Source organism: Schistocerca americana, chromosome 11, assembly GCF_021461395.2.
Source record: "Schistocerca americana isolate TAMUIC-IGC-003095 chromosome 11, iqSchAmer2.1, whole genome shotgun sequence".
NCBI classification, from domain to species: domain Eukaryota; kingdom Metazoa; phylum Arthropoda; class Insecta; order Orthoptera; family Acrididae; genus Schistocerca; species Schistocerca americana.
In genome coordinates, this window is record NC_060129.1 from 142,801,409 (window position 1) to 142,820,504 (window position 19,096).

At 42.3% G+C, this 19,096-nt stretch overlaps 1 protein-coding gene across 2 annotated transcripts in view; it reads right to left on the reverse strand.

The window, feature by feature from the left end:
* Positions 1-19,096, reverse strand: part of LOC124553776 (exosome component 10) — a 191,931-nt gene that overhangs the window by 20,924 nt on the left and 151,911 nt on the right. For both annotated transcript variants that reach the window (XM_047127713.1, XM_047127712.1), the window contains exons 14-15: positions 18,262-18,435; positions 14,667-14,844 (exon numbers count right to left, since the gene is read on the reverse strand). In XM_047127713.1, the coding sequence (XP_046983669.1) occupies positions 14,667-14,844; positions 18,262-18,435 (352 nt within the window). The remainder of the gene's footprint in view (positions 1-14,666; positions 14,845-18,261; positions 18,436-19,096) is intronic.

Genomic DNA, 19,096 nt, shown 5'->3' on the forward strand with positions numbered 1-19,096 from the left:
AAGTTAAGGTTTAAATTAACATACATAGTCTAGCTACAAGTAGAGCTAAACTTTAACACATAATATTGATCTTTAAGATTATTAAGCTATAATAAAAGCTAAGCTTTCACATATAAATAAAATAAAATATAAAAACAAAGATGATGAGACTTACCAAACAAAAGCGCTGGCAGGTCGATAGACACACAAACAAACACAAACATACACACAAAATTCAAGCTTTCGCAACAAACGGTTGCTTCGTCAGGAAAGAGGGAAGGAGAGGGAAAGACGAAAGGATGTGGGTTTAAGGGAGAGGGTAAGGAGTCATTCCAATCCCGGGAGCGGAAAGACTTACCTTAGGGGGAAAAAAGGTAAGTCTCATCATCTTTGTTTTTAGATATATTTTTCCCACATGGAATGTTTCCCTCTATTATATTCAAATAAAATATAAATAAATAAATAATATTGGTCCTTTTGTGTGTGTTACACTTTAAGATGCATCACACAAATGTTCCAGTAAAATTTTAACTAATGACATAAATGGGTCTTCTTCTGGGCACAAAATTCTTCTAAGAGGCTGGTCCTCAATGTGTTAAGTTTTAAATGAGAGTCAAATGCTCTGATTTAAGAAATTAACCGCCCATCTCACATGTAACATAATTCATCTTGCGTAAAAGGAAATTTACTTCGAAAGTAAAGTTTTTCAAACAACATTTGCAATATTTTCTTGCAACCTGTCAGAAATAGCAGTTGCCATAGAGCGCCAGAAAACAGGCATTACTGTGTGTGTGCAGCTACAACGATGTATGAAGCCCATATGTTTGTACATATATAGTATTAAAAGATCCTGACCTCAACTTCACGCTCATCGCAAGCAGTTTGTTGTTCTGAAGTATTCCATAGTTTTCATCCTAGAGCCTTTGACACATTTTGCTGTTGGCAGACACTTGTGAGTGCAGTGTGTTTTGATGTTGTAAATGGCACATTTCCTTTGCAATGTAAGTTTATTTTGGTTTTTCCACCTCATTTATGATTTAATACTGCAGTATTACTCTGCAGTAGTGGGATGCAGTAAAATTCTTTGTTAGTGTATCAGTTCTTACCAGTCAAAAGCACAAAAATTTAACTGAAAACTAAAACAATGAAAAATTCCCAGAATCCTAAAATATTTCCGGGGTTTTCCTGGTTTTCTCCCAGATGAAAAAGTTCAGGATTTTCCCCAGATTTCCCGGCTGTCATGGAGCGAGTACACTCTGCTCACAGATCCAGCAGGTGGAAAGGTCTCTCATGTCGCGCGTACTAATGATGCCAACAGATTTTGTCATTCCTTTTTACTTCTTTTTCCAGTGAAGGTTCTTTTTGCAATAAGAAATAAGTGATTGGCTGCTGTGTTCGGCAGAAGGGCGCCAAAACGTTAAACTTTAATTGCTATTATTAATTAAACCTGTCATCCAAATTACTTCATTTTTTAAATAAACATCTCTCAACAGCCAGCTATCAATCAGTCATTTCAAAATTATTAAAATCAAAGTATTACTAAAACAAAAGACTGACGATATTACTGCCGATGCACTTCGGTGGCGTTCGGGTCACGCCTTGCTGGCTCGGCAAGTGTCTCGGGCAGTCCGGCTCTCCAGTTCTACTTGTTCCAGTAGACAGACATGTTGTCAGTTATAGCAGTATTTGTTTCATGCAATTTTGTTTACTACAGCTCCGACCGTCGCCAGGTACAGACATGTTGTCTGTAATAGTAGTATTTGAGTCATGTAATTTTATTCTCCAGTTCTGACCGTTCCAGTAGACAGACATGTTGTCTGTGGCAGGATGTATTTCATGTTATTTTAGCCAGATATAATGACTGTGGAAAGATATGTTCAATAAGTTGTGATCAAGAATAGTTTCTCGTGTCTATATCAATAAAAATGCGAGTGGCATCCCGAATGAGTTATAGTTTATTCGTAGCAGCAGTTCCTTGCGAAGTTAATTTCAGCCTCAAGAAAAAGAATCCACGACCTGCGTGCTGTTTTCTGCACTGGGGACATCATCGTGACGAAGACAGCAGGTAAGTGAAGTGTACAAGAACTTATGTATTCCACACAGGGCAGTGGAAACAACTAGGCACCTCACGTGTTCTGCATGCACAGTACAAATGTGCTCAGTGACACGTCATCTGCAGTAATGCAGAGGAGGTAAAGAAGGATGAAAGTATTAACACTATCTCACTTTTATTCCTTTTTTCTTGCTGTAGTAGACCAGAAACCAGCCTCCCAGCACCCTCCACTGGTCACTTCGACCAGAGGGAGAACTTAGATGGCCTCGCTTTCCGAGACTGGGCACCCCAAACCACCACTCGACCAGTCTATCATTCCACTCCGACGAGGCATCCCCCCCCGTGCTGTTGGCATCTCGACCGTGCGACGCCACGTGACCCACATCACCGTCTGCCGCATTTTGCCGGGATACACGTCAACCAAAAAATTCTTATCCCATGCCCGCTGTCATCACCCCGTTGCGGTCCATTTAATAAGAGGAGTGCTACCACGTTTTCTCCACGCCGCCTTCTCGAGCTGCGTCTTCTCGAGGCATTCTACTGACTGTAGGAGTACAAATCCTGATGCCGAACACCCAGTTTGTCCCCCTGGTATCGGCAATTGGGACTACTGCGTGCACTGTAGTGCAAATAGTGCAGTGAAGTGCAGTGCATTCCAGGCTGAGTTATTACTGTTCTATCCCCGGTCATTTTGGCACCCCTTTGCTGCCAAGCACGCCACTGAAGCAGTTTTTCCTCAACGCCGGATGACGCCGAACAAAGGATGTAAGCCACCCGTGGACTGCCCGATCCAGAACCTTCTCTATTAAGAGGTATTAGCTCGTTTCAAATGTTACGGTAGTCATTAGCTTTTGGGTTAATATGCCAGAACCAGCCCGTGTGGCTCTTCCAGCATGAACTGTCGTGTATTACTGTTTTCTTCACTAGCACATCGTTTAGGCATGTGGGCCCCTCAGCTGTATAGAAGGGAACATAAGTTGCTCCTTCAAGATGTAGAGGGAGCAGGGCAAACGTGATGGACAGAGATGGGGGGGGGGGGGGGGGGGGGAGGAGGAGATGGACGAAGGGAGGGGGGAGGAGGAAAGGGGTAGAGAGGGTGGATAAGGAGATGAGAATGCGTAACAAATTTCCATATATACTGGGTGATCAAAAAGTCAGTATAAATTTGAAAACTGAATAAATCATGGGATAATGTAGATAGAGAGGTACAAATTGACACACATGCTTGGAATGACATGGGGTTTTTATTAGAACCAAAAAAATACAAAAGTTCAAAATATGTCCGACAGATGGCGCTTCATCTGATCAGAATAGCAATAATCAGTATAACAAAGTAAGACAAAGCAAAGATGATATTCTTTACAGGAAATGCTCAATATGTCCACCATCATTGCTCAACAATAGCTGTACTTGAGGAATAATGTTGTGAACAGCACTGTAAAGCACGTCCGGAGTTATGGTGAGGCATTGGCGTCAGATGCTGTCTTTCAGCATCCCTAGAGATGTCGGTCGATCATGATACACTTGCGACTTCAGGTAACCCCAAAGCCAATAATCACACGGGCTGAGATCTGGGGACCTGGGAGGCCAAGCATGACGAAAGTGGCGGCTGAGCACACGATCATCACCAAAGGACGCGCGCAAATATCTTTCACGTGTCTAGCAATTTATTTTCTTTTTTTTTCCCCCAATAAAACCCTATGTCATTCCAAGCACGTGTGTCAATTTTGACCTCTATATCTACATTATTCCATGGTTTATTAAGTTTTCAAATTTATACTGACTTTTTGATCACTCAGTATTTTGCAATTGTGAGGCCTTGCCGGGTTCCCAGTTTTATCATCATTTCTATGTACACTGCTCTGTAAAACTCAAAAATGAGTTAGATAACATATTAACTACTCAGTGGAAATGAATGTAAGTGTTGAAACATGTCAGATGTCTCCCAGTCACGCTCTGAATGCTGGACATAACGCGGCGTTAAGGTCAGCGCGACTACAGTGCCAGTTGGGGCCGGCACTGCAACACGAGGCGTGCAAAAAGACTGTCTGTGTCAATCTCTATGCAGTAACGGTGCATTGGGGTGGTGGTGTTCATCAAAGCATCGACAAGAGACAACACGTAGATGACGTCACATGGTGAAGAATCGTCAGGAAAGTGGGAGGAGGACAAAATGTGACGAGTGTAACCCAGGAGTTTGGCACTGGTTACAGTACTGCTTCACGTGCACAGGAAACATCCTGAACCACAGGCACAGCTGTTCGAAGGAATGGAGATTGTCGACCACAGCCAAATACAGTGGCAGGTGACCACTACATCGTGCAACAGGCAAGATGTGACCCACGTCGCACAGCAGGTGCAAATGCAACCACATTTAACAGAACTGCAAGGTGTGCAATCTCACGCCCCTCAGTGGACAGCGACTGCACGGGGGTTGTCTTTTTGCCCGATGACCACACCACTGTGTCCCATTCACACCCGCACATTGATGGCACCCAGTAACTTTGTCAAAGATAATCGTTTTTGTGGTCCAGTTGTTACAGTGTAGGGAGGTATAATGTTGCACGGGCATACTGACCTCCAAATCTTTGAACACAGTACAATATTGCTATGACATTATACTCCTTCCCCACGTGCATCTTTTCTGGGACGCAATCGGTCTGGACTTTTGTTTTATGGATGACAATGCACAACCGCATCGAACACTGCAGGCAGAGCAGCTCTCAGAATGAGAGGATATTTGGCTAATGGACTGACCTGCCCATTCTACCGAGTACAGGTGGGATGCATTACAGAGACGTATCACAGCGCGTCCACATGCACCGATGGCTATCAAGTAGCTGTCAACTGCACTGCTGGAAGAATGGAAAGCCCAACCACGAGGACTCCTTACCAAACTTGCAGCCAGCGTGGCAGCATATCTGAGAGTGTGCACACTGTTTGCAGTGATCGCACGCCTTAAGAACTGCATCCCCTGCTTTGTAATGTCCAGGGGACCGTCATAAATCACAATGACTTCAGTGTAAATATTGTCTTTGCAAAGAAAAAAGTATCATTTCTGTTTTTCTCATTGAATATTTCTTTCTGGTAACACCTGTACTAGTCTGTAGAAGTTCTTTCTATGAACGGTCCAAGTTTCATCATCAAGATATGTTATTTGGCACTGACACATCGTGTGAATTTTACTTTCGCCCTAAGTTTTTCACACCTGTACTATTTCAAAAAGTGGCTTTGTATTTTACTTTTTGTTTGAGAGAGCCCTAAGGCAGATATGCTAGATGAAACTTGTTTGTGGACTTCCTTATGTCAATAGCAGGTGCTCCGTGGAGTTACTGTGGTGTTACATTATCACTCTCTACGAGTGACATGCAGGTGCTCCGTGGAGTTACTGTGGTGTTACATTATCACTCTCTACGAGTGACATGCAGCACTGCATATATTTTTCCACAAATGATGAGTGTGAGCTATAAAATTACATAATGATGTAATATCTACAGTGTAGGGGAAGACAGACTGCTACTTACAGTAAGGGTGACATGTTTAGTCGGAGATAAGCACAATTAAAAGATACTTACACAAGGCTTTCGCCCACAGCCTTTATCAGAAAGAGAGAACCAGACACCATTCATACAAAGAAGCAAGCACATCTCACACACACACAACTGCAAATTATGGCAGCTTGGGTCAGAATTAAGGTTTGCTTGCTTCTACGAATGAATGTTGCGCATTTCTCTTTTTCTGACGTAGGCTGTGGCTGAAAGCTTTGTACAAGTGTCTTTTAATAGTGTCTGTCAGCAACTTAATGTGTCATCTTGATAGAAATCTATCTTTTTCTGCATTGTTGATATTCCCACATGGAGTTTCCATTGTTTCAAATAATGTAATATTTAGGACAATGGAAGTTTCGTGCGATTTTGTTATGTATTTTGCACGTGGTAAATCATCTCGATGGACGACATTTGTCTTCGAGATGGGGCAACGATCGCACTAACTTAGTACCTGCGAAGGCGTTTGTGCATGCTCCAAGAATTGCCGGTCCGGGTCGGAGCAGTGCATCGGCCCTGGAGGGAGAGCCACAGTCTAACAATACTGAAAAGTGACTCCAGAAACAAATGAACACTTTTACATGCATTCATTCTCTTGGAAATTTCGAACTGTCAAGCTGAGATTTATACTATTACTAGCAAAGCCAGCAATGCTTTGCAATTCCTAAATATTTACTGTGCAGTGGGGCGATTTGTATGGTTGAAAATGAACATACTTCGTAAACACAATCATAGTGTAGACACAAAAGTGTTCACTTGTTTCTGGAGTCAGTTTCCAGCATTGTTCAACTGTGGCTCTTGCTCCAGGGCCGATGCACTACTCCGACCTCGACCAGCAATCCTTCGAACATGCACGAACGCCTTTGCAAGTACTCAGTTAGTCCGACTGTCGTCCCACCTCAAAGACAAACGTCGCCCCTCGAGATGATTTACCACGTGGAAAATACAGGGTGTACATAAAGTCCAGGAACACTTTCAATTATTTATTGCACAAGAACTAAACATTGTACAGAAGTAACAATATTACGAGAAGAAAAGTTGCTACTCAGCATATAGCAGAGATGCTGAGTCGCAGATAGGCACAACAAAAAGATTTTCACACTTAAAGCTTTTGGCCAATGGCCTTTGTCAACAATAGGCAAACATACGCACACACATACTCACGCAAACGCAACTCACACACACGGCTGCAGTCTCAGGCAACTGAAACCACACTGCGAGCAGCAGTGTATGACGGGAGTGGCGACTGGGTGGGGGGGAAAGGAGGAGGTTGGGGTGGGGAGGGGAGGGATAGTATGGTGGGAGTGGCGGACAGTGAAGTGCTGCAGGTTGGGCAGTGGGCAGGGGAGAGCTGGGGAGGGGGAAGTAGCGGAAAGGAGAGAAATAGAGAGAGAATAAATAAAACAAAAAAATAAATAAATAAAAGGACTAGGTGTGGTGGTGGAATGATGGCTGTGTAGTGCTGGAATGGGAGCAGGGAAGGGGCTGGATGGGTAACAACAGAGACTAATGAAGATTGAGGCCAGGAGGGTTACAAGAATGTAGGATGTATTGCAGGGAAAGTTCCCACCTGCACAATTCAGAAAAGCTGGTGTTGGTGGGAAAGATCCAGATGGCACAGGCTGTGAAGCAGTCATTGAAATGAAGGATATCATATTTGGCAGCGGGCTCAGCAACAGGGGCGGTCCACTTGTTTCTTGGCCACAGTTTCTCGGTGGCCATTCGTGTGGACAAACAGCTTGTTGGTTGTCATGCCTACATAGAACACAGCACATTGGTTGCAGCTTAGCTTGTAGACCACACGAATGGTTTCACAGGTAGCCCTACCTTTGATGGGATAGGTGTTGTTATTGACCGGACTGGAGTAGGTGGTGGTAGGAGGACAGGTCTTGCATCTTGGTCTATTACAGGGGTATGAGTAATGAGGTAAGGGATTGGGAGCAGGGATTGTGTAAGGATGGACGGTGAGGACACAGATCCACAAATAGGAGAATAATAAGGAGGGTTCAGAAAGGGAAGTTCATGCAGATCTGGTGCCTGAGAACAATATTAACAACAAGAAATGCAGTAACACCACATTTGTCAACTTACAAGAAGGCCCACGACTCTATAGATAGAGTATCACTCTTCAACACACTGAAAAAAATGAAGGTTGACAACAAGACCAAAAAGCTAATCCAGGAAACATTAAATGTCTCAGAAACATTTGAAATCAAGACAGTGGAGATGGCCTTCCAACCATTCTATTTAACTGTGTTTTGGAGAAAATAATCTTGACACAAGACGAAGGAGTCATTGGGGGTAAAGATGGGGAGACACAAGGATAGAACTGACACTATAAAATGATTGGCCTTTGCTAATAGTATAGTCACTGTAACAAATAACAGAATAAAAGCCAAAGAAGCTCTAGAGGCAGAATACAAAATCTCTGCTGAAATAATACTATAAACCTCTAATGAAAAAAAAAAAAAAAAACAGTACATGGACACAAAATCCACGGGCAGACATCCACTGGTAGCAAAGTATGGAAAGATAGCACAAGCACAAGGTTTCAAATATCTGGGAGAGATTATACAGAAAACAAGACTGAATTTGACAGCGAATGAAGAAAAGATCACAAAACTACAAAAAGCATACAGACTTACACGCAACCATTACAACAAAAGAAGTATTTCCATCAATGCCAAGGGAAGACAAAAAATCAAGAAGATGGAAAGATAGGAGAGGAAAATACTGAGAAAGATGTATAGGGTGCTTCAAAAGAAGGGATTTGGATAAAGAGACTGACAAATGAACTGTCCAAACAGACAGACGATTAAAACAACATAAGGAAATGAAGGGAAAAGTTCTATTTAAACATACATAGGACGAATGAAAATAGGCTGATAGACAAAATTTTAACATAGTGAAAACCAACTGGGTAAAGGGAACCATAGAAGACCTCAACAAACTGAACATTTCCTCAGAAGACAAGACAGAGAAGCAAAAATGGAGAGAAAAAAATCAGAAAATAGAAATTTCAGGAAACGCCCATAGAAATGAAACAGGAAAGCAGTCAACGCATGAGAAGTTTTTGGGGAAAAAAAAAGAACAGACAGAAAAAAAACATCATGAAAATTGGTTGTGTATGATGATGATGATGATGATGATGATGATGATAATATCACATATTTTGAAATCCATACAGCCTATGTTTGTCCAAACATTTATTAGAATATCGTGTAAAAATTTGAAGTAAAATTGGCCAAGAACTGTCCAAGATTTCTGCTAACAATGCCTTCCCCTTTATATTGTGTGTGTGTGTGTGTGTGTGTGTGTGTGTGTGCACGTGCGCACACACGCAAAAGGGGCGGGGACACGTTTTAACTATGCTGTCCACGCGCAGAATGGGGAAGGTGCACAATCTATCTGAGTTTGACTGAGGGCTGACTGTGATGGCCCACAGACTCAGCAAGTGCATTTCCGAAACTGCACTACTTTAAAGTGTTGTAAGAGAGCTGTGGCGAGTGTCTTCAGCACGTGGTGAAACTGTCTCCAAACATTGTGGGGTTGGGCGGCTACCCCTCATTACAGATGTCAGAAGTTGTAGGCTGGGCGGACTGGTAAAACAGGACAGGTGGCAAACTGTGGTGGAACTAACATCAGACTTTAATGGCGGACAGAGTACAAGTGTGTCTGAACACACAGTGCACTGAATACTCTTAACGACGGGCCTCCATAGGTGACAACCCGTGCACATACCAATGTCAGCACCACGATATCGGCAACTGTGACCAAAATGGGCACGTGACCGTTGGCACTGGATGTTGGCGCGGTAGCAGAGCATTGCACGGTCTGGCGGATCCTGACACTTTCTTCACAGTGTCAATGGGAGGGTGTCAGTCTGTCATCTTCCAGAGGAACAGCTCCTTGATACCTGTACTGGTTTCAGACACTGCTTGTAGATCACATACATCCCTTCATGCCGATCCTGTTTCCTCACAACGGTGTCATTTTTTAACAAGATAATGTGCTGTGTCACAAGGCCGTGAGTGTGGTGGAGTGGTTTAAGGAACACAGTGGCAAGTTCCACTTGATGTGCTGGCCCCCACAACTCCCCAGATCTAACTTGATCGAACACATTTAGGATGCGGTTGAATGTGGCGTCACAGCAGGTAACAGCACCCTAAGAGTTAATGTGTGTGTGCCAAGTACTACAGCACATTTTTACTGTCAATGTGGCCCTAAAACAAACGATGTAAGACGTGTATATTTCTATTGTCTACTGTCAAACCACAATTTATGAAAGATGTTTATATTTTATTAATAGGATTAAGTAGGAATAATTAATATTTGTCATGTTGGAAATAATTGTTATAGCGGGGAATGTCTGCACCAAAGTATTGTTGGCAAGAGAGACCGCAAATTGATATAATTTTAAAAAGGGCGATAGAGAACGTGTATAGATACATTTTAAGAAAAGAGCGGGAAAGACCACGCATTGATACATTTTGTAATGGTAGCAGGGATTGTCTGCACCAGAAAGCATTGTTGGCAGGAGAGACCGCACTTTAGTGTTCGTAGGAAGTCAGTAGTAAGCGAGATGTGAAGCAAGTCGGTAGCAGGTCTGAAGCGAGAGGTTGAGAGGAGCGGTGTGCCTGCCAGCCACCAGCTATGATTTACAAGAGATTATAAACGGATGTACAGGGACATCAGCTAACTATTATCATAAGAGGAACTAATATTATTGAATTACTTTCTTTGTGAAACTCAAGACTACTGAAGGTATGTTTGCGCAAGGCTAGTTGTAACATTATTGTAAAAAGTAAGTCTAATTTGAACGTTTGTAAAATCATTTCATTACCAGCTGTAAATATTTGAAGAAACATTTTCAGAATATAATTGATTTTTGCCAGCAATGTTGCATTACTGATTATAATCCATCCCAAAAACCATCAGCGTAAAACTTTGCAAAAATTTTATAGTTGTCAAGAAAAAGTGTAACTATGAATCACGTAACTTCAGTCAAATTAATTAAAGAATAACGTCAGCTTTGGCAATAAATAAAGGCACTTATTATGGCAGCCCACCAGCGGCTAATAGAGTATAGTAAACCAGAGTAAGTATATTCATGTCGCAGTTTAATATTGCAGTCAGATGGCGATCCAGTAACAGGGCCACGACGACATATTCGATGTTTCATCGAAATAATCAGAAAATCACTTTTAATAAGCAGCAATTAAATTTGTATGCAAAGATTGAGAAAGAGAATAAATTTCAAAGGGAAGATTTCATTTGTTATTGTAGCAGGGAAAGTTGCGTTAAAAGAAAGAGAGAGAGAGAGAGAGAGGAGGCGGGAAGGTTTCAATGGAAAAGAGAAGCAAGGCACTCACAGCAAGGAGATTCGGACCTCCAAATGGCCGAGGTGGCCCCGGGCAGAGAGCAGCTCAGAACTGCGGAGGACTCGGGTTCAGCTCCCGGTACTGTCCGAAATCTTGCTTCAACAAGAGGACCAGAATGGTATGCACTCGGGCTCACACGCCGAAGTGCTTAGCTGTTTGGGAGAAAAGTAGAGGCTCTGAGACACGGGAAGCTGCCGCCAACTGGCTGGTCGTCAAGTTTCCGTATCCATGCGAGGGGAAACACAGAAGAGAACTGGTGCTTCAGGTGCTCCGACAGGTTACTAACCATATGGTTCCTCTGCAATGGTGTGTGTGTGTGTGTGTGTGTGTGTGCGTGTGTGTGTGTGTGTGTACGTACAAGCCTACCAGGCCTATGTGACTAACAAGACACAGTACTTCAACACAGCGTAGGAACCCCTACTGCTTCCAAATACGTAGACACCATTCAGAGGGTGCCACAGCAACACAATTTGTAGCACGTATCACTGGAAGTCTGAGGACTCATCAGTTGATTAATAAAAGAAGGCCTGTGATTTTTATTAATTCTTTTTAATCGCATAATACTATATGATGTGCCACTAGAAAACTGATGATGAGAAAAGCAACTTTCCTACAAATATGTACGTGGTGCACGCTGCAGAGAGGGATTCTAACATTAAACCCAGTATGCGACAAAAGTCAGCTAAAGTTCACACGAGACAGCTCTCTCAAAAGTCACGCCGGCACGCAGCAGTAGTCGCCACACATTTATTCCTGCAATGCCAACACGGTAAGTTACTTTCTACATTGCCTGTACAAATGAAAATGCTCACCTGTGATACGTTACAGAGATAAAGCTACCCATATCTAAGATCGGGAGTGAATTAAGAGTCACACTAGATGGCTCTACAGGTGGCCAGAGTGGGAGAGCAGGACAGAGGATGATGCACACCAAATATAGTGAAGGAGAGACCGACACTGTGCACACTACACAGAACTGATAACACAGGCGCAGCATAGTGAAGATAGGAAATCAATGAGCCAGTCCCCAAACTGAAGAGAAGACCGCAAGAGCCACAGCTGCAACTCCTGTACTATTTCTGTCTTTACAGCCATCATATACAGCTACAAGAAGCTCTTCTTAAACGAATTGAGGAGGCAGCAGTGGCAAGATGATATAATGTAACGTGAGGCAGCAATGACAGATGTTTTGAGGGTGTATACGTGGACGAGGAAAAAAAATTCCCGGATTTTTCCCGGTTAAAAATACACTTTCTCCCAGATGAAAATACACTTTTGCCGTCTTAAGTAACAGTATACTTTTCCTCGGAACTGTAAAACTTATCAATTCTTTCAATGGTTACGGTTTTATACACCGCCGTAGAATTTCCCGGCACTTCAGAAAACGAGAATCAGGGAAGAAACTCATTTTGGAAAGATGTCTGATGTGCAGCAACGTGTACACTGCGTATTTTCGTATTAAGAAAGTATAAATTCAAATTCTACCAAACATCGCATGTTGAAATCGAGTTGTGAGTTGCATTTGTGTGAGTATGTGTGTGCCTATGTGTGTCTATTGTTGACAAAGGCCATTGGCGGAAAGCTTTAAGTGTGAAACTCTTTTTGTCAGCATCTCCACTATACGGTGAGTAGCAACTTTCTTTCTCGTAATATTGTTAATTCTGTGCAATGTTTGGTTCTTGTGCAATAAATAATTGAAAGTGTACCGGACTTCATGTACAAACTGTATTTTCCACGTGGTAAATCATCTCGAGGGACGACGTTTGTATTTGAGGTGGGACGGCAGTCGGACTAACTGAGTACCTGCAAAGGCGTTCGTGCATGTTCGAAGGATTGAAATCGAGACTGCGATAAGCTTTTGTAAGCCAGTCGTAGCTCATGTCAAGCAATCTCACCAGACGATGACAGCAGATATTGAGAGCATACGACACGTGATGTAGTCAGCCAATAGCAACATCACTTTAAGTAGGACGAACACACAAATAGGAAAAGGTAATGGTTTAAATTAATATACATAGTGTTGCTACAAGAAAAGAAAAGCTTTTACGTACAACATTGGTCTCTAATATTAATAAGCTGCAAGAGAATCTAAGCTTTAATGTTGATCTATTTTGCGCGTGTTACACTTTAAGATACATCACAGTCTTCCTAAAGCCTTTGACACATTTTGCTGTTGGCAGATGCTCGTATGAGCACTGTGTTTTGTTGTTGTATATGGTGTATTTAATTTGCAACTTAAGTTTTATTTTCGTATTTTTTCCTCTCGTTCGTTTTTTATTGCTGCAGTATTATTCTGCAGTAGCAAGATACGGTAATATTCTTTGTTAGAGTATTAGTTCATACCAGTCAAAGTTACAAAAATTTAACTGAAAACTAAAACAATGAAAAATTCCCGCCAGCCATTGTAGCCGAGCGGTTCTATGTGCTTCAGTCTGCAACTGCGCGACTGCTACGGTTGCAGGTTCGAATCCTGTCTCGGGCATGAATGTGTGTGATGTCCTTAGGTTAGTTAGGTTTAAGTAGTTCTAGGGGATTGATGACTTCAGATGTTAAGTCCCATAGTGCTCAGAGCCATTTGAACAATTTTTGAAAAATTCCCAGAATTCCAAAAATTCCCGGGTTTTTCCTGCTTTTCTCCCAGATGAAAAATTCCCAGGTTTTCCCCGGATCTCCCGGTTGTCCCGGGTCATATACACCCTTGTTTTATTGTACACGTGCTGTGAGAAAGACCACTTAAATTGTCGGTCCTTCTCCGTGATTGGCTGCTGTGTTCGGAAATAGCACACCAAAATGATGAACTTTTGTCATTAATACTAGGGAAACTAAAGAATGGATTTACTTGCATTGTAAGTAAAGGCATCCACAACAGCAGGCTATCATTCCATTACTTCAGAAGTGGTGGTAACCAGCAGAATAATAAACAATTGCTAAATGAAAAGGACTTCGAAGATCTTCAAATTGCGTATAACTTGAATGGCGGGCGAGGTGATTTGGCAGTCTCAGAGGACAGACATCTTGTCTGCTGCAGTCAGCATCAGTTACGACTTAATTAGGAAGCTCTGGTTTGTAAACATGAGACCTCTATCTGTAGTCCTGGAGGACAGACATGTTGTCTGCCACGGTTGGTATTGGTTAAGAACTTAATTAGAAATCTCTGGTTTTTTGGATGGGTAATTGGCAAATAGTTTCATAATAATTACACAAACAAGACGTTCATTACTTTATGACTCATAAAGTGGACTATAATTGTGCAGTTTCTCTTAATATGCTAATAAAAAGTGAGTGTCATCCTGTTTAACCATACCGATTCAAAATTTAGTTATTTTTACAATACCAGTTCCTAGCTAACAGTTAATTACAGCCTCAAGACAACAGTTTCATGATGTACATGCTGTTTCCAGCACAAGGGAACAACAACTACAGAAGACTGCATGTTGGTGAACATTATGCAGAACTATGCCACTCACGGCAGTGGAAGCAACTAAGCACCCCACGTGTACTGCAACCTTGGTAAAAATTAGATCCGTGACATGTCATCTGTGGTGACACAGTGGTGGTTCGAAGGAGGGAAATTTTAAAAGGGAAGGAATTTACCATACACACATAAATCCCCTCCCCCTTTCTCTCTCTCTCTCTCTCTCTCTCTCTCTCTCTCTCTCTATCTTTGACTTGCTGAACCTCCACCTCATTATCTGGCACTGCACTCACCGTTTCCCGCACCCATTGCATCAGCTGCAGCCGGTGTGGCCGCCGCATTTGCCTTCCCTTTCTTCTTCTTCCTCCTCTTCTTGTTCTTGCCGCTAGGCAGCAGGCTGTCATCGTCGGCACTCTCGATCGTTATCTGATCTGGCATCGGCTGGTACTTCGGTCTCCTCTGACCAGAGTCCTGACAAACGAGACGACAAAGTTTTTATTCACTTTGTGTATTCTCTGAGGGAGAGGCAGACAAAATGCGACACACTATTTGTGACAAAAACATTTCAAAAATAATACAAATTACAACATTATGAAACAGGAAAGTAACACGAATCTCAGTGAATAACTCAAGTTTCTGACTAGGTGGCAGTGTTAAAATACTGCAATGTTTTGACGAGTCTCGTAATACTCATCTTCACCACAAGTATGACACTCTTCAAAATGTGACAGTATGCTAACACTGCCACCGGGCTGGAAGCCCAAGAGCTTCCCACCAATAGTATATACTGGGAGAGCCTGTTTCCAAAAAGAAAGATTGACCCTAGAGCCACTATTGCATCTCACAACAGACGTCACAAATGCTATAAACGCAGGCCACTGCCTTCTGACCATCTTTCTTGACACTGAAAGAGCCTTTGATGAGACCTGGCACGATGGACTATTATACAAACTGACAGACCTCGCTATCCCGACTTAGTGCGAAGTCCGTCTCAATGAAGCCACATCTTTCAAATTCACTCTACAAGCAGGCATTGCACAAGGGGGCATATTATCCACATTACTATACACCTTACACGCCATAGATGTCCCCAAGACACAACACTTCAATGAAAGGGTAAAAATGTACGCAGACGACACTGCCTACAGTGCTACAAACTCCATCTGACATCAGACGAGTCAATACTTATCCCTGCTACTAAATTGGGTGATATGCTGGAGAATTAAACCCAATCCAAACATGACATCGTCTGTACTGTTCAGACACAGAAATATTTCCCATAAGTCAAATGTGGATAAAGGCACCTTCAACTCCAGCTCTGAGGCGTACAATTACCTCTAACCGACAACACAAAATACCTCAAAATTTGTGTTTATAAATATCTAATCTAGAACCACCACATCATGTACACCCTCGACAACGTAACAAGAAGACAAAAGATTATTAAGACTCCTATAAGGACTCTTCCACAGCCGCAGCAACAACACCACACTTAACACATACAAAACATATATAAGAGCTGCCATGGAATACAGAGCTGCTCTATTAGCCAGAATAACAAAATTCAAAGTACAACGTCTCTTAGCCTCCGAAAGAAGACTACTCAGAAGCACCATCAGACAGACCAGGCTCACATAACTACGCTCCCAATACGGATACCACATAGTGAAAAACAAACATGACATGCAAAACTTCCTAACCACAACACCAAGACACACAACAAAACACATATGTAAATACGAGGGTGGTACCGTAAGTGCCCGACCCAACAAAGAAAACACAAAAATTTTGGAAGGAAATATATTTATTTTTCAACATATTCTCCTTTCAGCTCTGTACACTTTTCCCAACAATATTGAATAAGTTTGATACCCTTTTTATAATGACAATTGTAACTCCCCAAAATAGCCATTAACTGTCAACATTATATGTTCATCTGTTGAAAATCTTCGACCACCAAGCCATTTTTTTCAATTTTAGGAACTGAAAATAATCCGAGGGGGGCTAAATCTACTAACAGTGTGCATGAGGTGGTAATTAAAACTTTAATTCATTAATTTTGGCCATTGCAATAAGGGGCTTGTGAGCTGGTGCATTGTCCTGAAGAAACAACACTTTCTTCTTGGCCAAATGTGGCCATTTTTGGTCGATTTCTTCACCCAAATGTTGCAATAAATTCGCATAATACTCTCTGTTGATAATTTTTGTTTATTCAAGGTAGTCAATGAAATTTATCCCATGCGCATCCCAAAAAACCGATACCACGACCATGCCTGCAGATGGAACGGTCTTTACCTTATTTGGAGTCGGTTCTCCAATTTGTGTCCATTGTTTTGATTGTTCTTTCGTCTCAGGAGTGAAGTGGTGGACCCATATTTCATCCATGTTTATGAAACGGCATGAAAAATCAGCTTTGTTGCTGCGAAACTTTGCTAAACACGCAATCAAAATATCTTCACGACATTGTTTTTACTCAAGTGTGAGTAAACGCGGCACAAACCTTGCACACAGTTTTCTCATGCCCAAATTTTCAGACAATATGCATGTAACGCACTTTTTGAAATGGCTACTATGTCTGCTAGCTCGCGCACTTTCAGTTGACAATCATTCAGTACCGCTTTGTGGATTTTCTTCACCATTTCTGGAGTCATCACCTCATTTGGTCAACCACTGCGATGCTCGTCTTGGCAGCTCGTATGGCCTCGTTTAAACTCAGCTACCGAATATTTTACTGTTGTCAACAAAAGAGCAGACTCTCCCAAAGTATAATCCAGCTCAGCTTTCATATTGGTTGCGCTGAGGCCTCTCAAAAAAAAAAAAAAAAAACAATTGTATCAGATAATGATGACCAATTTTCTTCATTTTCACAAGCTTGCTTACAACGTTCAGTTCTGATGGCTGCCAAACAGATACTAAACAATGTGGCACCATCAAACTTGAAACACATGCTTCACAGATCGTATACTTTCTAATCCAGAGACATTTTTCAACAACGACTGACAGCTCTCAATCAGGCCGGGTACTTATAGGACCACCCTCGTACACTTACCCCCCCTCCTGACAGTAGTCACACACAACATCTACGTACAAAGGCGTCACGGAGGAACTCACTACTTTAACACAGACATTCCACCTCACTTGAAGAAAAGGATTTTCGAGAAAGATAACTGACAGCTTCTCACCATTTGCAAACACTTGTCACAATAGTGAACTATATATTGTACCAACTGAACATTCTACTTTTCTGTATTTTGTATCTACTCTGTAGCCTATTTATTCTGTACTCTGTACTACCTTGTATTAAGTATTTTTTGCTTCCTACAGTATTTTTCCCGCTGTATTATTTTGTATTCTGTATTAATTGTATCTATTGTACCTACCATATTTCATTTTTGTTGAACAATAACCCAACACAAACTGTCAAGTACTCCAAACCTTAACCATTTTCATCGGTTTGTTCTGTTCCCTTTTCCTTTTGCCCACATAGAGAAAATTGACCCTACATATGCATCACTACGAAAATTAAGTACTTGCTTAAAATTAGTTCCACAGCTGAAAAGAGCTCGTGAGCTCTCATCCAGCCCACCTTCTCCCGTCAGGAGGAGGAAATGACAAGTATATAACATTCAGAAATGTGGATCTTTTGTATAGTGGCAGCAAGCTGTTTCAAAAAGTTCACATTAATGCATAGCAGTGCTCAAGACAAGCAGTTTTGGTCAATCCATACAAGTTTCTTAAGGTTACCCACATCAATGAAAGAAGAGATACCAGAAAAAATGCCTACTACTATGGGAAAATTATAAAATCAGACCAATGTTTACTCAAAAGTACGACTGTAAGGGAACACCGTGCCGGCAGGTCACCGCAATGACAGCAAATGCCACTCACCGTTTCCGTGTCGGGAGAACGCTTCCTCTCCCTCTTGAGTGATGGAGGACCCTCTGGTGACGAATCTGGCGCCCCGGAGGCACCGCTCACATTTGGCGAGTCGAGCGTCGGCGGGCCCGTGGAAGTGTCCACCTCGTCTTTGATGACCTCCCTCTTTGTGGGAGTAGAGGTGACCTGGGAGGAAGAAAACTGCCTGAAGCTTGTAGCAAAAATACTGTGGCTATAGACATTATGAACAGAACCCAACAATAACGAGACAAGACTCTCAGGTGCTGGATAGGTATACAGGGTGTTACAAAAAGGTACGGCCAAACTTTCAGGAAACATTCCTCACACACAAAGAAAGAAAATATGTTATGTGGACATGTGTCCAGAAACACTTACTTTCCATGTAAGAGCTCATTTTATTACTTATCTTCAAATCACATTAATCACGGAATGGAAACACACAGCAACAGAACGTACCAGCGTGACTTCAAACACTTTGTTACAGGAAATGTTCAAAATGTCCTCCGTTGGCGAGGATACATGCATCCACCCTCCGTCGCACGAAATCCGTGATGCGCTGATGCTGCCCTGGAGAATGGGGGATTGTATCACAGCCGTCCACAATACGAGCACGAAGAGTCTCTACATTTGGTACCGGGGTTGCGTAGACAAGAGCTTTCAAATATCCCCATAAATGAAAGTCAAGAGGGTTGAGGTCAGGAGAGCGTGGAGGTCACGGAATTGGTCCGCCTCTACCAATCCGTCGGTCACCGAATCTGCTGTTGAGAAGCGTATGAACACTTCGACTGAAATGTGCAGGAGCTCCATCGTGCATGAACCACATGTT